The 18256-nt window shown below is 42.2% G+C and overlaps 1 protein-coding gene across 1 annotated transcript in view; it reads right to left on the bottom strand.

Moving 5' to 3' along the window:
- The window catches only part of OTOG (otogelin), a 956473-nt gene that overhangs the window by 710929 nt on the left and 227288 nt on the right, over positions 1-18256 (bottom strand). The window contains exons 13-14 of the mRNA XM_069221482.1: positions 15826-15971; positions 12698-12830 (exon numbers count right to left, since the gene is read on the bottom strand). Of these exons, the coding sequence (XP_069077583.1) occupies positions 12698-12830; positions 15826-15971 (279 nt within the window). The remainder of the gene's footprint in view (positions 1-12697; positions 12831-15825; positions 15972-18256) is intronic.

Here is an 18256-nt window from a genome sequence, read left to right as displayed (position 1 = left end):
ATTAAGATTCCAAAGTGTTTGAGTTTTTGTTTCCAAACTCTCCTTTTCCAAACGTGCATGAGAGATGATGTAATCAAAATTTTGACAGGACTGACGTTATATGAATTTTGTGTCTTGGAAAAAGTGCATACCATCCAGTAATAGCACAACATAAATGCACAAACGTGAGCAAGTATATAGTATATAAATCTCTGGAATACAGTAGGAACACTGCAAAACCCAAAGGGAATAAGACAACACTATTATGCCCTGAAAGGTGTGTAAAAGGCTGTCTTCTAGACACCTTCTATGAAGGTGTTAGACCATGTATTGGTCTACTGCAGCACCTCAAACAATTACCAGAATGACGTTAATAAGGGTTTGAGGATAACAATCTTTTATGGTGACTTTATTCAATCCACAATAGTCAATGCAAGATAAGAGATCCAATATCTTTTAGAAGACAAAGAAAACAGATGCACCATGGGAGACTTAATTGGAATTTGGAATTTGGAATTGGAATTGGAATTTGATGGTAACTTTACAGTTTCCATACTAACGTAAAAGTATGATGATCCATTTTCAACTTTTCTGTGTGATGTAGGTGCTTACTTACCAACCATATTATTACCATATGTGCATGAATTAGGAATCATCTCTAATTCACTAGTGGTGACCTCAGCTTTAATTAATTTGGAGTAAGGTTTCCGATTAATTGCGTCCAACTCACTACTGCACCTTGTTAGGACCTTGAAACCTGGAGCAGACCCTTTGCACATCATTCAAGCTTAATGTGATTAATGTTTGTTGTCCATGTTGTGAGGTTATTTTAGCAGCTTTTTATGGGCATGTTATTTTAGCCATAGGCCTGCAGGTTGTGCCCTTTAGCTTAGAAGCAATTCCTTTTATTATTTTAGGAGAAGCTTTATTCTGTGGTGATGTTTTTTATTCTTTATCTATTGCACTTCTGGCCTAGAACCTGTTTTCATTCTTTTAGCACAACATTTCCTCTCTCTGCTCTGCTCATGGCTGTACACAATAATGTTGTTAGTAAAAAGTGGAACACCACAATCTCGGCCACTTCATGGAAACATACGTGTTTTGATTTTAGGGCAGTTTTCTTACAACAGCTGTTTTAATATAAAACATATTTCTGCCCCCCTATATGTTAGAGGGAAATTCGAGCCAGAAGTTGCCACTGCAAGCTGTTCACCTCATTGCAGCTGTTGGCTGAGACTTAGGGCCTGATTCTAACTTTGGAGGACGGTGTTAAACCGTCCCAAAAGTGGCGGATATACCACCTACCGTATTACGAGTTCCATAGGATATAATGGACTCGTAATACGGTAGGTGGTATATCCGCCACTTTTGGGACGGTTTAACACCGTCCTCCAAAGTTAGAATCAGGCCCTTAATGTCTTTTCCACCTACATGGGAGAGGACTTTTGGTAGACCAACAACCCTCTTGGCTACTACTATTTTCAGGTATTTGGGATGGTGTCTTCCCAGGGGTCCTGAAGTGCAGATTAGGGCTAAAACTATTATGCTCTAGTAAAGAACCTTATTAGTGTAGTTAGGAATTTGGACATTTAGCATTGTGACACTATGGTGGGGCTTTTCTTATGTTTAACTTTCTTTGTCACCGCTCTGCTATTATTATGTTTTATTATACTTATTATTGCAGTACATGCCTTTTTTAGCTAGAAAGCAGTTGATTCTATAAATTACATTGAATCAATTCCTGGTTGTCTTTGCATGCGTGAGATGAATGTAACTGAGAGAAATGATAAAATCTGTTTCAGCATGTTTTCCTTGAGACATCAGAATGTCATGTCCATGGCTGCCACAAATCACCTCCACATTTGGGTGCTGGTGGGGTACTGCTAACTGGGTGGAAAGGTTAGACTGAAAGTTGTCACACAGTGTGGAATTAAACTGAGTTTCCCACAATCCAGTGGTGCTGCTGCCCGAATCCAGCAGTCACATTATTGTTATGAGAGCCAACATGACATCCATGTAAGTGTGGTAAAATTCATTAACTATAAGAAACCAAAGTAAAACACCACCTCCCTTCAAGCTATTGTCCACCTGCAGATGCTTACCAAATTCGTAGGTCAATGATAGTTCTGAAATCAGTTAGGAAATACTCCATTGAGTTCACCAAGGATTGTACTGTCATTGATTCTGTTCACCCTAGACCTATGGCTCCTAAGTAATGTCACAGCCTCACTATAACTCTGATAGAAACCTCAGGTGAAGCAATCCCGCCCTTATCACATAAGCCAAATTCAGAGGAAAGGCACATGGAAGCAAAAACATTAAGGTGCCAGTCCTGTCTCTGAGTGTTCCAAGTTTGACAGGGACTGCCACAAGTACCACAATCCCTAGAAAGTTATCTTACAATTTGATATCAACCCATCCGATTACAATGATGCTGTGTGTTCTCTGAGGTCCTCGTTTAAGTCAACTGCAGTTAAAATTCAGACATAAGTTAGTAATTCACAAGGGAGGACCTTAAAGTAAAATTCAGACATAAGTTAGTAATTCACAAGGGAGGACCTTAAAGAGGTAAATAACTATCAGTGCTAAAGGGCTCTATTGGGCATCTGACATGCTGTTTGACCTATACATAACATGACATCAGCTAACATAACTTGACAAAATAAAATAATAAAACATAACTTTGCATAACATGCATCACAGCAGCATGGAGAAAATATGGGTAGAGTTCTATGTAATGACTTTCATATCCCTCTGAGGTATGTGATTCTCTTGGGCAGATGAGACACTTTATGAATCATAAACAGCATAACATAGCATAAAATAGCATAGCACAGTATAGCAGAGGGCAAAATCATAGCATGGCATAGATTTACACCATATATTAAAAACTGAAATGTTGAGTGCTCCATTAATGACAAAGAAGTGTCTTGAGGCCAGTAATGGGGAAAGGTAGTAGCCTGCTCTAATTACACCTCAAATAAACATGAAACCTGATGCAAGACCTGTCCTGCCTTTTGTCATCTTAGACATTTTGAAGCAGAGTCCAGGAGATGGGGAAGAACTGATGCCAACCAGTTTGGGGCGTAGGTCAGGGAATCCCCCCACACAAAGGCTGATACAAGGTATAAAATTGGGATAATTCATCACAACACTCCTGGATCTATGGAACATTCAGAAGAAGGACCACAGTGCTGCCAGAAACCCACCCTGCTGATGGAAGGACTTCCCTGCTGTCTGAAGAAGGAGGATTGTGCCCACATGCCTTGATCCTAGGCTTCCCAGATTGACTCCAAGAATCCTTTGTCCGTCGTCTGACCTTATGTGTGAGCTACAGGAACACAACAAGCTTTCACAGGCCTCACTGCAACTACCAAGCTGACCAGCACTAAGTGGACCTGCCTATGTCTTGCTCCAGGCCTCGGCTGGAATGAATACTGATCCCCCAGAGGTGCTCCTTAGTCTTGAATTCTTGGCTAGCGTCAGTGTGAACTCCTCCTCAAGAAAAAGTAACAATCCTGAAGTTTGGACTCCTCACAACCACAAAATGACCTCTCCACATCAAGAATCAACTGCCCATGACAATTGCGCAGGTGAAGCCCCAACAGGACTAGCTCTTCACACTGACAGCGACTGTCCGAGACAACTGGCAATGTGAGAAATGCATACGACAATCAATCAACACCAAGCCCGAGCAATGACTGGCACTTTGCATAATGAGAACAACCAGACGCAATACTTGACTTGCTCCTAGTGCCAAAAGCCTCTTCCTCACTGCCTTCTCCAATTTAAACAGAACACCTTGTGCTAGACTATATCAGATCCGTGCTCCATCGTGGTTGGCCTGCATGTGTGAACTTTCCCCGGTTCAAGGCAACCAAATAACTACAAGTGGGACTATGTGCTTGTTGGCACTATTTTCATTAAAAACATTCACAATTAATATTTCTGGTTCTACTGATTGATTTTGTGTCATTCTGGCATGATTGTTTAAAATTAAAACGTACTCTATTTTTCTAAAGTATTTGAGACTCTTTTTTGTGTTGAGTTTTCACTTTAATACTCTTGATGTGCTGCATAAATACTTTACTTATTGTCTCTAAGTTAAGCCAGACTGCTTTTGTGCCAGGCTACAGGAGGGTTAAGTACAGGTTAGTTTAAAGGCTTTTATTCCTGGACCTCGACCTGCCGCCTTAGGCTCTTAAGAGTTGGACAAGCCCGAGCTCTGCCTGGCATGGCCGCGTTTCAGTTTGCTGCCCGCATAACTCAGGTAGGTTTCTAAGGGCAGCAATATTTTCTCCTGTAGGTTCCAGAGTGTCACCTCAAGGGTAAGCCTCCACTTGGAACATGGGAATTTTCAATCAATCAATCAATCAGTCATTAGTAGAGTGCATTGCTGTCATCCCTGGGATATCTGGGCACTGGGGTGTGATGTCTCTGTCAAAGAGTCTCTTCCTGATGTCTGCCAGTAAGGGTGCAGTTTGGGGGTGTAGGTCATTCCAGGCCTTGGCGGCAATGTAGAAAAAAGAGCAACTACCACTGTGGCAGATTGTGGGTGTGTCTGCAAGGTCCAGAGAGGAAGAGCCCAGGTGTCTGGTGGGTTGGTGGAAGTGTAGGCGGTGGCTGATGTAGTCTGGTCCTTGATCATGTAGGGCCTTGTAGGCATGCATAAGGACCTTGAAATTACATCTTTTGTAGACGGGGAGCCAATGGAGGATTCTGAGCTGGGGATGATGTGGGTGCACCTGGGAAGGTCCAGGATGAATCTGGTGGTGGTGTTCTGTATTGTCTGGGGTCTCTTTAGGAGCTAGGAGGACATGCTGGGATAGAGAACGTTACCATAGTCAAGGTGGGTGGTGACAAGGCCCTGGGTGACAGTTTTCCTGGTGTTGGCTAGGATCCATCGGAAGATTCTGCAGAGCATGCAGAGGGTGTTGAAGCAAGGGGAGGCGACTGTGTTGAACTGCCATTTCATGGTCAACTCATCTTCTGGAACGAAGACAAGGTTGCGAACATGGTCTGTAGGTCTGGGAGTGGGTCCAAGTTTGGCTGGACACTAGCTATAGTCCCATATGGAGGTGTTTTTTGTAAAGATCAGGTCTTCTGTCTTGTCAGAGTTGTGCTTCCAGTAGTTAGTTTTCATCCATTTGACTACAGTGGTCATGGCATTGCGGAAGTTGGTTCTGGTGGTGGAGGGGTCTTTATTAAATGAGAGAATCAGTCGAGTATCATCTGCGTAGGAGATGATGTTGATTCTGTGGGATCTAACGTTGTCGGCCAGGGGGGTCATGTAGGTACTGAACAAAGTGGAGCTGAGGGATGAACCTTGGGGTACACTGCAAATGATGCTCTTGGGTGCAGAAGTGAAAGGGGCTAGTCAGTTGCTCTAAGTGCATTCTGTCAGGAAGGAGGCATCGTTTTGTATTCTGATGCTGTGGAGTCTGTTGATGAGGGTGTGGAGTGAGACTGTGCCGAACACAGCTGATAGGTAGAGGAGGATCAGGGTTGTGGAGTGCTCTGATGTTGTCAATGGCAGTGATGAGTGCGGTCTTGTGGTTGTGACCAAAACCTGGTTGGGAGGTGTCCAGTGGGTTGTTTTCTTACCAGGTAGCTGGTGAGCTGCTGATTGTTGGTCTTCTCGAGCACTTTGTCCAGGTTGGGGAGTAGAGAGATAGATCGGTAATTCTTGAGTTTTTTTGAGTCGGCAGAGGGTTTTTCAGGAGGTGTTTGATTTCCGCATGTTTCCATTTCCCTGCAAAAGCTGCAGATGTGATGGAGATGTGACAGAGTGAATGGATGACATGATAGCTGAGGTGGATTGAGTGGTGAGCGGTGCCCACAGGGAGATAGTGCTGCTGGTGTTCGCTGGGGGGTAAGAGATCTGAGGTTAGAGATCGTGGGTTGGAGGGTCGAAGTTGTTGTGAGTGGGTTTCCTATTAACAGCCCCCTTTCTCTTCTTGGCAGACACCAAAGCCAATTTTTTAGACTGCATGTCCATCTGACCATCCTAATGGGCTGCCATGCACTTTGTGGTCAGGGACACCCACTTAGGCAATCCCAGCTTCCTCAAGTGGGACCTCCAGCTCTTTCTAGATGGTGTGCTCTATATCATTTCCTAACAGACAGTCAACAGGCATTGCTGGAATCACAGCTACCTTTAAGGAAACTGACATCCTCCTCCTTGTTGATTTTGTCAGGCATTTGAGCTTCAGGCACCAGCTCCTTGTCACCCAGAGACATTAGTGTAACCTCTACACTACCTTCAAAATCTAACTGGATGAACCTCCTTTTCTAGCACTACAATAGCTATTCCTGGAGGAGGCCCACCAGTGGGGGTCGCATCATGAAGAGACAGATGGCATCCCCCTTGTAGTACCCATATGGATATTATTCATCACACGTGGGCAGGAAATAGACCGTGTACTTCTTCTCCTGAAAACCACCCTTCTTCTACTCAGGATTGGGTTAAGATTCCTTCCTCTGAAAACTCTTTTGTGAGCCTTTGGAGAACTCCTTTTATTTCTCAGTGTTACTTCCCTCCTTCTGCTGGTGGCAACCCTATTCACCTTATTTGGGGCCCTCTTGAAATACCTTAACACGTTAGTACTAATATAGAAGTCACCCTTGTTCATAGGTTCTCTGAATACTGTGAGTTCTGAATCAGTCAGGTGCTGGTGCAGCTCTGCAAAACAATTATTGAACATGTGATCTCTCATTAATAGATTCTATAGCCCATCATAGTCACTTACTTTGCTGCCCTTCACCCAACCATCAAGTGCTTTACTGGAATAATCCACAAAATCCACACAAGACCTGTGAGACAGTTTCTGGCTGTCCCTGTACTTCAAGCAATTTGTTTTCTGGGGGCAACTAAATTTGACAACAAGGGTTTCTTTCATGGGAGTGCACCTCATCCTGTTAGATCTATCTAGGGCCAAAAGGGTATTCTTCTCAGTGACTAGCATATACTTGCAGAGACTAATCTTCCAATCTTTATCTGGACCTTATGCATGTGTAAGGCTACTTCATGGGCTTAAATCTACGTGTCAATGTCATCACCACCACAAAGCTAGGCTTCAGGTCTTTGAGGACGCAGACCTGTTTTCCTCCTATAAGCACTTCGGTGTCACTACTACCACCTTCACTGGACTCTGTGACCCTATTGGCTTTCAGGTTCATCTCATGTGGTAGCAGAATCTTTTTTTTACAAAAGAACCAATTTCTTTTCCTCTAAGGCTCTCTCAACCTCTACCTTTTGCCCTTCTATGGTCCTTGCTGCAGCTGCTTCAGCTATCCTCGCTTCTCTGGCCAGATTTTCACCTCTATCACCAGGGACGCCGGTTGCAGCCTCAGCTTTCTCTCAGCTTGCCTGTCCTCCATCTCTGCAGTGGTCAGTTTGTTGGAGGACATGCTGTACTTGGTCTTGGATAAGGCAGGGGATCTAGTATCTGTGGCACATCCTATCTCCTCTGGCTGTGGGGCCATTATCAAGTTATTCACTTCCTCCCCCCTCTATGTCTTCCTCCTTTTCTACACCATCATCCTTCTGCTCCTGTAATATAGACTGCAACATGCAGGCCTCTTGTCAGACTTTCTGAGGGCCGTAAGGTACCTTCTGGTGGCTTCTTGGAGCCTTTTGCTAGCTTCAGCCCCTTCTCATTACCTAACTTTCTCAGCTCTGCCACAGTGAAGCCTCCAATGTTGCAGAGTCCACCTCTTTTTTTGCACAATTCACAGGTGCAAAATATGAATATAGGAGTGAAATTTAAGAAAAAGTAAAAAAATGCCCAATCAAAAATAAAGTAGGAGTTAAAAATCAAAAATCGATTTTGATGTCAGATTATAACAATGAACAATGATTTTTCGTTTTTTTACACCAATAACTGATTAGCTCTTCAAAAAAACAAGTACTGAATCCCACCACTGAGGACCAATGTAAGAAATCTGGAGTATCTGGTGAGGTGTATGAGAATCTCCTCAAATAATAATCATAGTCCTTGTCAGGGTGAACCACTGAAGTCACAAAATAAGCCTGTGTGTGACCCTCTGGCAGTGTGCCACAAAGCAGTGAGGCTTAACCTAGAAACAATGTGTAAAGCATTCATGCAGGACTCAAACAGTAATACAATGAAATCATGACACAGAAAAATCCCAAACCATTTTAGAAAGATAGAGTATTTTTTTATAAATAAAATGACACCAAACAACAAAAAGCCAAAACAGATAACTGTAGATATGATTTTTTAAAGTTTAAATGAAAATAGTGCCAAACAGCTGAAAGAACACACCGCAGTTATCTGGTTATGCTGTACTGGGACAAAACTGAAAGTTGAGCCAACTACAATGGAGCAAGGGTAGCGTACAAGGACCAAGTTCATCCCAGTGGAAAGTTGATCTTCTGACTTAGAAACATTTATGGAGGAAAAGTGGTAAACGATGTGCCTTTAGTTGGGCAAGCTGGATTTGAAGTGGGGCTCGCTGACAGCGCATTGCTGAAGGGCTGGTTCCTGGTCCAATCATTGATGAAGGTGAGAAAGATCTGAGTTGGGGAAGTCCACATTCTGTGCCCAGAAAAGCATCAACATTTATCAGCTCCAGGTTGGTGTCATTCTTGGTGAAGCCCTTTATGTTCAGACTCAAAAACCTTTCATGGTGTGACATCAATGTTAACAGCTTTGATAACCTCCCCAGTCTCCATCGGTTCTCCAGGTAGAAAGTTGGAAAAAAATACTCCTAGATTTTGCAGTTTGGGTACAGGAGGAGTACACTATAACACCAGCCAAGGCTCCAGTACGTGGTTAGCCATCACTCGGGCCTAGGACTCACACCAACAGAGGCCAGCAGCAAGGTCCAGTTGGTACTGGTTAGCTGGCAGTTGCAGGGAAATAAATTCTTGAAGCTTGTTGTGTTCCTGTAGCCCAAACAGGAAGTCACTCAACTGATTCTTGGGTTCAAGGCATGCCATACAGTTTTTTTGAAGCTCCTCAGGCAGCAGGGTAATCCTTCTTCTGATCTTCACAGGTCCACGAGTGTTATGAGAAGAGGTCTGTTGGGTCCATTTTTATGCCCATTGTCTGCCTCTGCGTGAAGAGCAAGCTGTTTTTCCTCTTTCTAAACCTGCTCCAGTCATTTGTTCTACTCCCCCTGGGTTTAGTGCAAGCCTGAATAGGTAGCCAGAGGAGAGGCGGTTGTAAGTGTGAACTTCATCTGTCATTGAGAAGGTAGGCATCCTTTGAGGCTCAGGCAGGGGGCACAGCCCTCCAGGCCATCCTGTCAAGGAAGGGAGTTCCACCCCCCCCCACACAAAGCCCTTTCTCACCTGTCTGAGAGAAATACACATCTCACAACAGGGGATCAATTGGAGGTAAAGAGACAGTTGGACACTGGCAGGAAAGCATTTTTGCGTTTAGGCAGTAAAAATCATGACTTTCCGAAAGTCAGATTTCCAAAATATTAATATAAAATCTGACTTGACCACTAATAAAGATTTCATAATTCCTATTAAAATGAGTCCTTGTGGCATTTTTCTATCTATTTCTAAACTAAATGTAGCATGTATAAATGATAATAGTATAAGCTAGTGTTACATAGTTTAAACCTACAGTGTTAACCAATGTTAAGCCTTGCCACAGTGAAAAATGCCTTTGGAGGTTGCTCACTGCCAGGACATGCAAAACTTGAAATATGCATGTCCTAAGTTTTACATACCATGCACTCTGCCTGATAGGGTTTTGAGGCCTAACTTAAGGGTCACCTCTAAATATGAATAGGAAAGGTTTGACAGGTCAAATGGTAGTTCAAAACTGCACATCTAAAATACAATGGCAGGCTGCAGACATGTTTTACTGGGCTACTTTAGTGAGTGGCTCAATGAATGCTAACATACAATTAGTGGTACCATATACAAGACAGCCTTAGGGTGGTCACTCCTAACTTTTTACATGCCTCCCTCCACGTTTTGGACACTGTTTTTGCTGGTTTCAGGACTGTGCGCACTGTACCACTGCTAACCAGTGCTAAAGTGCATATGCTCTCTCCCTTAAAACATGGTGACATTGGTTCATACCCAATTGGCTTATTTAATCTACTTGTAAGACCCCAGGGAAGTGCACTACAGGTGCCCAGGGCCTGTAGATTAAATGCTACTAGTGTGCCTGCAGCACTGATTGTGCCACCCACATAAGTAGCCTCTAAACCATGCCTCAGGCCTGTCATTGCAAGGCCTGTGTGTGCGGTTTCACTGCCAATTCGACTTGGCATTTAAAAGTACTTGCCAAGCCTAAAACTACCTTTTTTCTACATGGAAGTCACCCCTAAGGTAGGCCCTAGACAACCCACTGGGCAGGGTGCTGTGTAGACAAAAGGCAGGACATGTACCTGTGTAGTTTACATGTCCTGGTAGTGTAAAACTCCTAAATTCGTTTTACAATGCTGTCAGGCCTGCTCCTTTCAAAGAATAGAATTAGGGCTACCCTCATATACTGTTTGAATGGTAGATCCTGATCTGAAAGGAGTAGCCAGGTCATATTTAGTATGGCCAGAAAGGTGATACACAATCCTGCTTAATGGTGAAGTTGGATTTTATGTTAATATTTTAGAAATGCTACTTTTAGAAAGTGAGCATTTCTCTACACTGAAATCCTTCTGTGCCATCCAATCTATGTCTGGCTAGGGTTAGTTGACGGCTCCCTTTAGCATTCACTCAGACAACCCCAACCACAGGATGCTCAGACACACTTGCATACATCTGCATATTGAATGGGTCTTCCTGGGCTGGGAGGATGGAGGGCCTGACACTTACATGTCAAAGGACAGTAGCCTGCCCTCACACCAAGGACTGCCACACCCCCTACTGGGACCCTGGCAGACAGGATGGAACTGAAAGGGGACCTTGTGCACTTCTAAGCCACTCTTTGAAGTCTCTCACACTTCAAAGACACATTTGGGTATTTAAGCAGGGTCTCTGACCCTTCCAATTCAGACACTTCTGGACAAGATACCACTGGAGAAGAAACCCTGAACCAGAACCTGCAACCTGCCAAGAAGAACTGCCTAGCTGCCCAAAGGACTCACCTGACTGCTTTTCTGCAAAGGACTGCTGACGTGCTTTTACCCTGCTGCCTTGCAGTCTTCTTGCTCTGCTGAGGAGTGCTCTCCAAGGGCTTGGATAGAGCTTGGTTCCTTGAAGTCTCAGGACCAAAAAGACTTCCTCTCTGCAAAGAACTCCTTGTGTGGTGAAAATCGATGCACAGCCTGCAAGAAATGATGCACAGCCTGCTTTGCAGTGAAAAATTAATCACACGCTGAACCGGAACGACGCAGCCCGGCTTCCTGATGAGGAGATCGATGCAGCGCTAGAGTTGCAACCGAAACTTCAACCCACGGCCCACTGGATCGACGCAAAGCCGACCCGGAATGGTGCAGCCCGACTTCCTGAGAAGAATCGACGCAGCATCTGCCTTGCGACAGAAATTTCTATGCATCGCCCACCGGATCGACGCAGCTCCTGTGACTTTGTCCTGCAAGTGCTGGATTACAATGCATCATCCCCAGGGCTTCCGAAAACCCCGCAACCCGAAGAGGATCCAAGTCTGTGCGCCAGAAATCAACACAAAGCCTTCTCTGCGTGGAAAATAAACGACGCATCGTCTGTGTACGGCTGGAGAAATCGACGCACACCTCTCTGTTTTCCACACATCTCCTCCTCTGCGGTCCCTTGCAGAGAATTTTAATGCAAACCAGGTACTTTGTGCTTGCAAGAGACACGGGTTGCTTTTCAAAGACTAAAGACACTTATACAATTTTTACAGTGATATTTCAACATATACTTATTGCATCTTGATCGTTTTTGACCTGCATCTTACCAGATAAATATTATATATTTTTCTGAACACTGTGTGGTGTACTTTTGTGGTGTTCTGCTGTGTTATTGCATGATTTATTGCACACATACTTTACAAATTGCCTTCTGAGTTAAAGCCTGACTGTTCAGTGCCAAGCTACCAGAGGGTGGGCACAGGATAATTTGGATTGTATGTGACTTACCTTGACTAGAGGGAGGGTCCTTGCTTGGACAGCGAGTAACCTGACTGCCAACCGAAGACTCAATTTCTAACACTGGTGATTTGTAAGTAAATTAAAAGTGGCAATTACGGTTTTGCAATTCCAACATGTTTAGAGAAGAAAGCACAAGCACTTTACTACTGGTTAGCTAGAGTTAAGCCTGCAGAGTCCTATGACCAACGTAAACTGAAAAGGTGGTAAACATCTAGGGGAATACCACACAAAAGATGATTATTTTCAGCAAGTACACTGTTGCAGGAAGTGGCGAAATGAGAGCGCCTTATTTACCAGATTATCCCTGGTTCAAAATGCACCTTGGAGGAATGTAATGATTCTAGAAGATTATAGACGTGCACATGAACTTTGGTGGGTGGGAAGGACTTCAAAGGCCCCTCTTTTCTCAGTGTCAGAAAGCAAGTGAAAAACAGAAGAAGGATCAGAATAACAGTGGGTATACTGTTGTTGCTTAAATCAAAGAACATTGTGAGTGTTTATCTGTATGTTATTGTGCCTTTCATCTTGTGCTAATAGTGACAAACTGTGTAAATGCCTCAAAATGTATTATCTATACACAAGTATAGAGAATTTTTAGAACAAATACATGCACACTGACAAAATAATTAAATACGTGTTCCCTCTTGATTTCCATTCTTACCATCTGAATAGGGTAAATTAACTTTGTAATGATCATACACCAAAACATCGCCTAAATGAGTCAGCGTCACCTGTTTCCTGGCATCTTGGTTCAGAATTAGACTGACTGACTGTATGCATGATCCATCTTGGTTCTAGGGAAGTAATTCAAATGTTATTATTTATTACCACGATTTTGTAATCTCATCACAATATTAATTTAAATACATATTAATACTAAAAGCAGGTCACAAATACAGTAACAGTAACTCATTGCCACACAGCAGAATTGCAATATCATATTCAACCAATTCTAATGACACTTCCTTAATGATTTAGGACTTTTTGTTTTTATAATTACTCATACATTTGTTGTTACTAGCGTCTAAAACTGAGTATATATCTTACAAACTCGATTTTAAATCTAACAAAACTTCAACTCCTGCTAGATGGCTTGTTTCTTTTTCTCAGAACCGGACCAGCTAACATGCCTTGCACTGCACTACGTGTGCCTCTTTAACATACAGTTTAATAAATGTTAATATACAACAATTTACAGCATGAAGTGTGAATATTTTAAATATATTCACTCTAGTGGTAGCATAAACTGTTTAAGAATTTGGGAAGGTATGAGCCAATGCTTTCATAGGTTGGACATGGCAGATGATATGCAAAAGAAATACACAACAGTGAAGAAAAAATATGTCAGTATTAGTAGATTCAATTAGAATGGGGAATGAATGAGTTTAAAGTGAGAATCACAGAGGTCAAACATTTTTATGAGCTAGTTCGATGGATTATTGTGCCTCCTGCATTGCATGAAAAGTGTAGGAGGTTTGAAGTGAGATGCTTTAAGGCATGTGCAAATTGGGCCCTGGTCCAGGGCCCCAGCTTTGAGAGATCCAGCTCAGTTCTGCAGTCTTGATCTGATGCCTAGAATAATTCTAAGGAGAGTGATTATATACCATATTTTTAATGTGGGTGATGTGTGGGAGTCTACAAGAAACATTTTGCATAGAAATGTTTGTTTTTCCACACCACCCAACATTCATAAACAAAGTTTCTTTTAGATCAAAATAATATCTCACATGTGAAAAATGGGCAGAGGTCACAATGGTTATTTGCAATAGTATTAGTGAGCTGTTGCATTATAATATAGAAAACACATGTCACTGTCCCTGTGTATTAGATGTAAACACATTTAGATTTTGGATTATAGATCATAAATTCAAAGCTTTTCTAAACAAGAGCCCCCAAATTACTTTTGGCTCAGAGCCCCTGAAATTCTTAAGATGTCCCTGGGTTTGAGCTCTGGAATTCAGCTGACCCAGTCTTTCACCGTTCTAAATTTCAGTGTGGAAATTGAAAAAAGTATGCATACAATGTCTTGAAGCACAAGGAGTTTTATAAGTAGCAAATGTTATCGCCAATCCAAACTCTAGTTTAATACATTTTGAAATGTCAATACTTCTAGACTGCAGAAGCTAGTCTTTAACGGGAAAGTGAGCGAATGGACGTGTTTTAGGCATCTTAGTATTGCCCTGAGTCATAGAGCTAAGACCTGTCTGAAGCGACTAATACAGAAGTGCTAAATTATTTACTTTCATGAGTTCATCATGTACTGGTCAGTGAATAAACAAGTGTATATCATCGTAAAAACCATGTTTATTTTATTCTTTATGAAAATATATTTGCATAAATAATCACTTAGATGGTGGCATAGGTTATAAAGTATGTATGTGGAGTCAATAATAAGAAAAATGACTTATCAAAAGAAAAAGGGGGAGTCTTTCTAGAATTGCATGCATAGCTATTAGTGAACATATAAAACCAGTCTTTAACATCCTACACTCCCTCCTCCATTCATTCATATACAAATATTGGATGTACCAAGGCCATATTTGTGAGACCCCCGATGCAAAGCTTATCATCATGAGGATCAGAATATTTAGTTTCTTTGTATTTTACACTGAAAGGCGTCATCAATTCCGTCAATCTCCATCTTTGTGAGTCAGGGCAACTGGTTTCACTTGGGTGTTATGTGATACTATTGTATATATATTGTGACATTTTAAGAGCACCAGGTGTGCTGTAAAATTCCAAGTCCATCGGTCTTACCAATAATGGCTCACTCTATGCACTTATTCTCATATTTGTGGACGACTGGTCCCACAGTAGGTTTCTCCCTTTATACAAATGTTAGCTCACAATAAGAATGACTCTTCAGTGGACACATAACAATTCTATGTAACACATCATCATCATGTGCTCACAAAACGTTTATTCAAAAGAAGGAATCCACCAATATAACATGCACATGCAAGAATCCTAAACAAGAAATGGAGGTTCAATGCATAATTGTTGTTTCTAGACTGTTTATATACCTCCTTAAAATTAGTTTAGGCCTTGAATTTCTTTTTTGTTTCCTGCCATATGCTGCTCTACACCTTTAATGAACGCTTTCTTCTGAGCCAATTTCTAGAGATTTGCTAGGCCAAGATGTGACTAACCAGGAGGTTACGGTTGCCAAAAGAGTACAACTGGAGATTTTAAACAGGCCCTGGGAGTTGGAAATGCACATGTAGATGCTAGTGACCCTCCCACATGTCTCTCCCAGCTGTGAGCTGCAATCACAAAGAGGGGTGTACCACAACCGATGAGTTCCAGGTTGTCTTGCAAGCTGTGGGAAAGAGTGGGTTGTGGCTAATGCAGCGGTGTTCTACAGAGTATTAAGAGTAATGCAGAGGCATTCTGCAAAGTATTAAAGGAGGGATTCTTCCTGATGCCACCAGGCCTATTTAAGTGAGATGTTTACAATTGGATTGAACCATCTGTGTTTTGAGTTCTTTTGCTTTAACGGTATTGCTCACATATCTCGGAAAAAAATCTGCTTTTGATACCATTTGTTGATGTATCTATCAAAAGCTATATACCTGGAGGGATGAAATTAATAAAGATCGTAGATTAATAATAATTGTCCTTCAAAGCCTTTCAATTTGTTTTAGGTCGTATTGTTACATATTTATATTCTCTCTATCTATGTTTGTACATGCTTCGTCCTTATGATTATACTGATCTTGTCTAGACATAGATTTATCATTATTATTTTTAAGCACACTGTATTTATTCACAAAGAGAAAGAAACTGTACCTGGCCACATGGGACATTTTGAAGAGTGACTGTAAATTTGCCAGAAGTAAGACTTTTAGCAAGAATGTATTGACAGGAAGCTTGGAAAGTGTACTTGCGGCCATCAAATGTCATAAAGTGTATGTCTCCGGTCACTGAACATTCCACTAGAAGAAAGAATATTTTAGTCAACATAAGAAACAAACAAAATTCACATTCCTGCATTTTTTTCGGACAACTTGTATAAGAATTTAGATTACTGAGACCAAACAAGCATTGCACATGCTCCACATCTGATGTAAAATGAACATGCAATGTGAGAGATATTTTCTATTCTCTTTAGCAATAATTGCTAACTGGTCCTGGTTAATACATCAGTATTTCCAAGTCTCATACGCAATTTTATTTTCATTTTCATTTTATGAATGTGACTTTATCCTGCCCTTTAACATATAAAAAACCCATCCTGTTGAGTCTCATCAAGAGTTGATATACAAGAGCCTAGACATAAGACAGCAAGAAGGGATGCACAAACAAATCTTCAAATTGCCTCCGGTATTAGTTTCCAATCCTAGATCAAAAACGCTTAATTAAATCATATTGAATGGCAGCATAAATATGTAACAGAGGATGACAAAACATGTTTGACTAGTGCTTTATGTCCTTGTTGGTAAGCAAAGAACTAGTTTGTGCAAACATCTTTTACTACAGTATTAAAAACAAGTTTCTGAGCACAAGAATATAATTTTGTCATATCAGATGTGTTGCATTTTTGTGGTGGTGACGTGCTATATTGTTGTTTGTTCTGTTGTGTGTTTGTGTTGCTTTATTGCAGCATTGCGTTGTGTTAAGTTGCACTGTGGGTGTGTTGCACCCTGTTTTGACCGTTTTTTGTTGTACTGTTTCCTTTGTGTTTTGGCTGTTGTGACGTCCTGCTTGTTTATATTACTGTGTTGTTACTGTTGTTACTTTAGAGGCATCAACAAATCGGGCTCCTTTTTCAGTAGCACATTCCATTACATTCCTAGTAACCAACAACAATATATTACATTCAAATGTGGTAAAAAAACACATCTCCAGCTCTACCTAGATTAACCCCATAGGTGTGGGTTAAGACCAGTGGGCGACACCAGGGAGGGGGTTAAAAATCCTCCAGTGCAAAGCACTGGAGGATTATTATTATTTTTTTACCCTTGTGTGAGATGCAGAACAACTTCGTGTCTTCCCCCCGCCCCCCTCCTTCCCCTCTGTGACGTCAGCGCACCGCGAGACAGTACATTGCGAGCAAAAGAGCTCGCTATGGCATAAAGCTGTACATGCTGTGTGAGAGCCATTTTGGCAATGTGCACAGCTTGAGAGTGTATACAGGGAAGGACTCTACCCTAAACCCTGTAGGTTGCCCTCCCGCGTTAGGGGTCACAGGTAAGATTGTATGGGAACTTGTCCAGCCACTTCTTCACAAAGGTTATAACCTTTATGTGGACAATTTCTATACAGGAGTAGAGCTGTTCAGTGAGCTCTACAAAGCTGGCACTGTGGCCTGCGGTACAGTTCATTGTAACCGCAAAGGATTCCCGCAGGAGCTTGTTTGCAAGAAGCTCCAGAAATCCCAGAGTACTGCATTGCGTTCTAACAAACTGCTCGCAGTCAAGTTCTTAGATAGGCGTGATGTATACGTGCTCACTACAATTCATGATGAGAGCACTTCTCCCATCACGGTTTGGGGTCAGATGGCCGAAGTCCACAAGCCCATCTGTATACTTGATTACAATAAGTACATGGGCGGAGTGGACAAGAACGACCAGGTTCTTCAACCATACAATGCGTGCCGTAAAACTTGCACTTGGTACAAGAAACTGTTTACCCACCTGATTCAGATGGCAACATATAATGCGTATGTTGTTTACCGTCAGACAACCACAGGAAGACTCATGACTTTCCTTGACTTCCAGTTGTCTGTAATTGAAAGCCTCACTGCTGTTACAGAAGCAGCAGCAGCCTCCACCTCATATGTTCTGGAGAATGTGGCAAGGCTGCAGGAGCAACACTTTGCTGATCGCATTCCTAGAACACCCAAAAGGATCGTCCATGTCGTCGCTGTAAAGTGTGCTCGAAGCATGAAAAGCGGCAGGAGAGTCAGTATTACTGTCCCCAGTGTCCATCATGGACTTCCTTTTGGACTGCTTGAGAGCTAAATCCACCGTCAGAACGTGGTCGGTGTTCTGTTCAATTAACATGCATTACATTCCCCCTACTGCATATACTAGTGGACAGAACATATGCCACATTGTCACGGAGTACCCTTTCTTCACCAGCATGTCTACCTTACTTTCAACGGTAGATATGCTCTCTCAGTTCGAGGAATCACTTTGTTCGGCATACTTGGAAAACCCCAACTTGCATCCACAAACTAGTATAGGTTCACTTGGCAATTATACAGGATTAGCCAGGA

The sequence above is a fragment of the Pleurodeles waltl genome, chromosome 3_1, assembly GCF_031143425.1.
Source record: "Pleurodeles waltl isolate 20211129_DDA chromosome 3_1, aPleWal1.hap1.20221129, whole genome shotgun sequence".
Classification (NCBI taxonomy): domain Eukaryota; kingdom Metazoa; phylum Chordata; class Amphibia; order Caudata; family Salamandridae; genus Pleurodeles; species Pleurodeles waltl.
The sequence above is the reverse complement of the archived record's forward strand: the minus strand, read 5'-3'. Positions and strand labels throughout refer to the sequence as shown.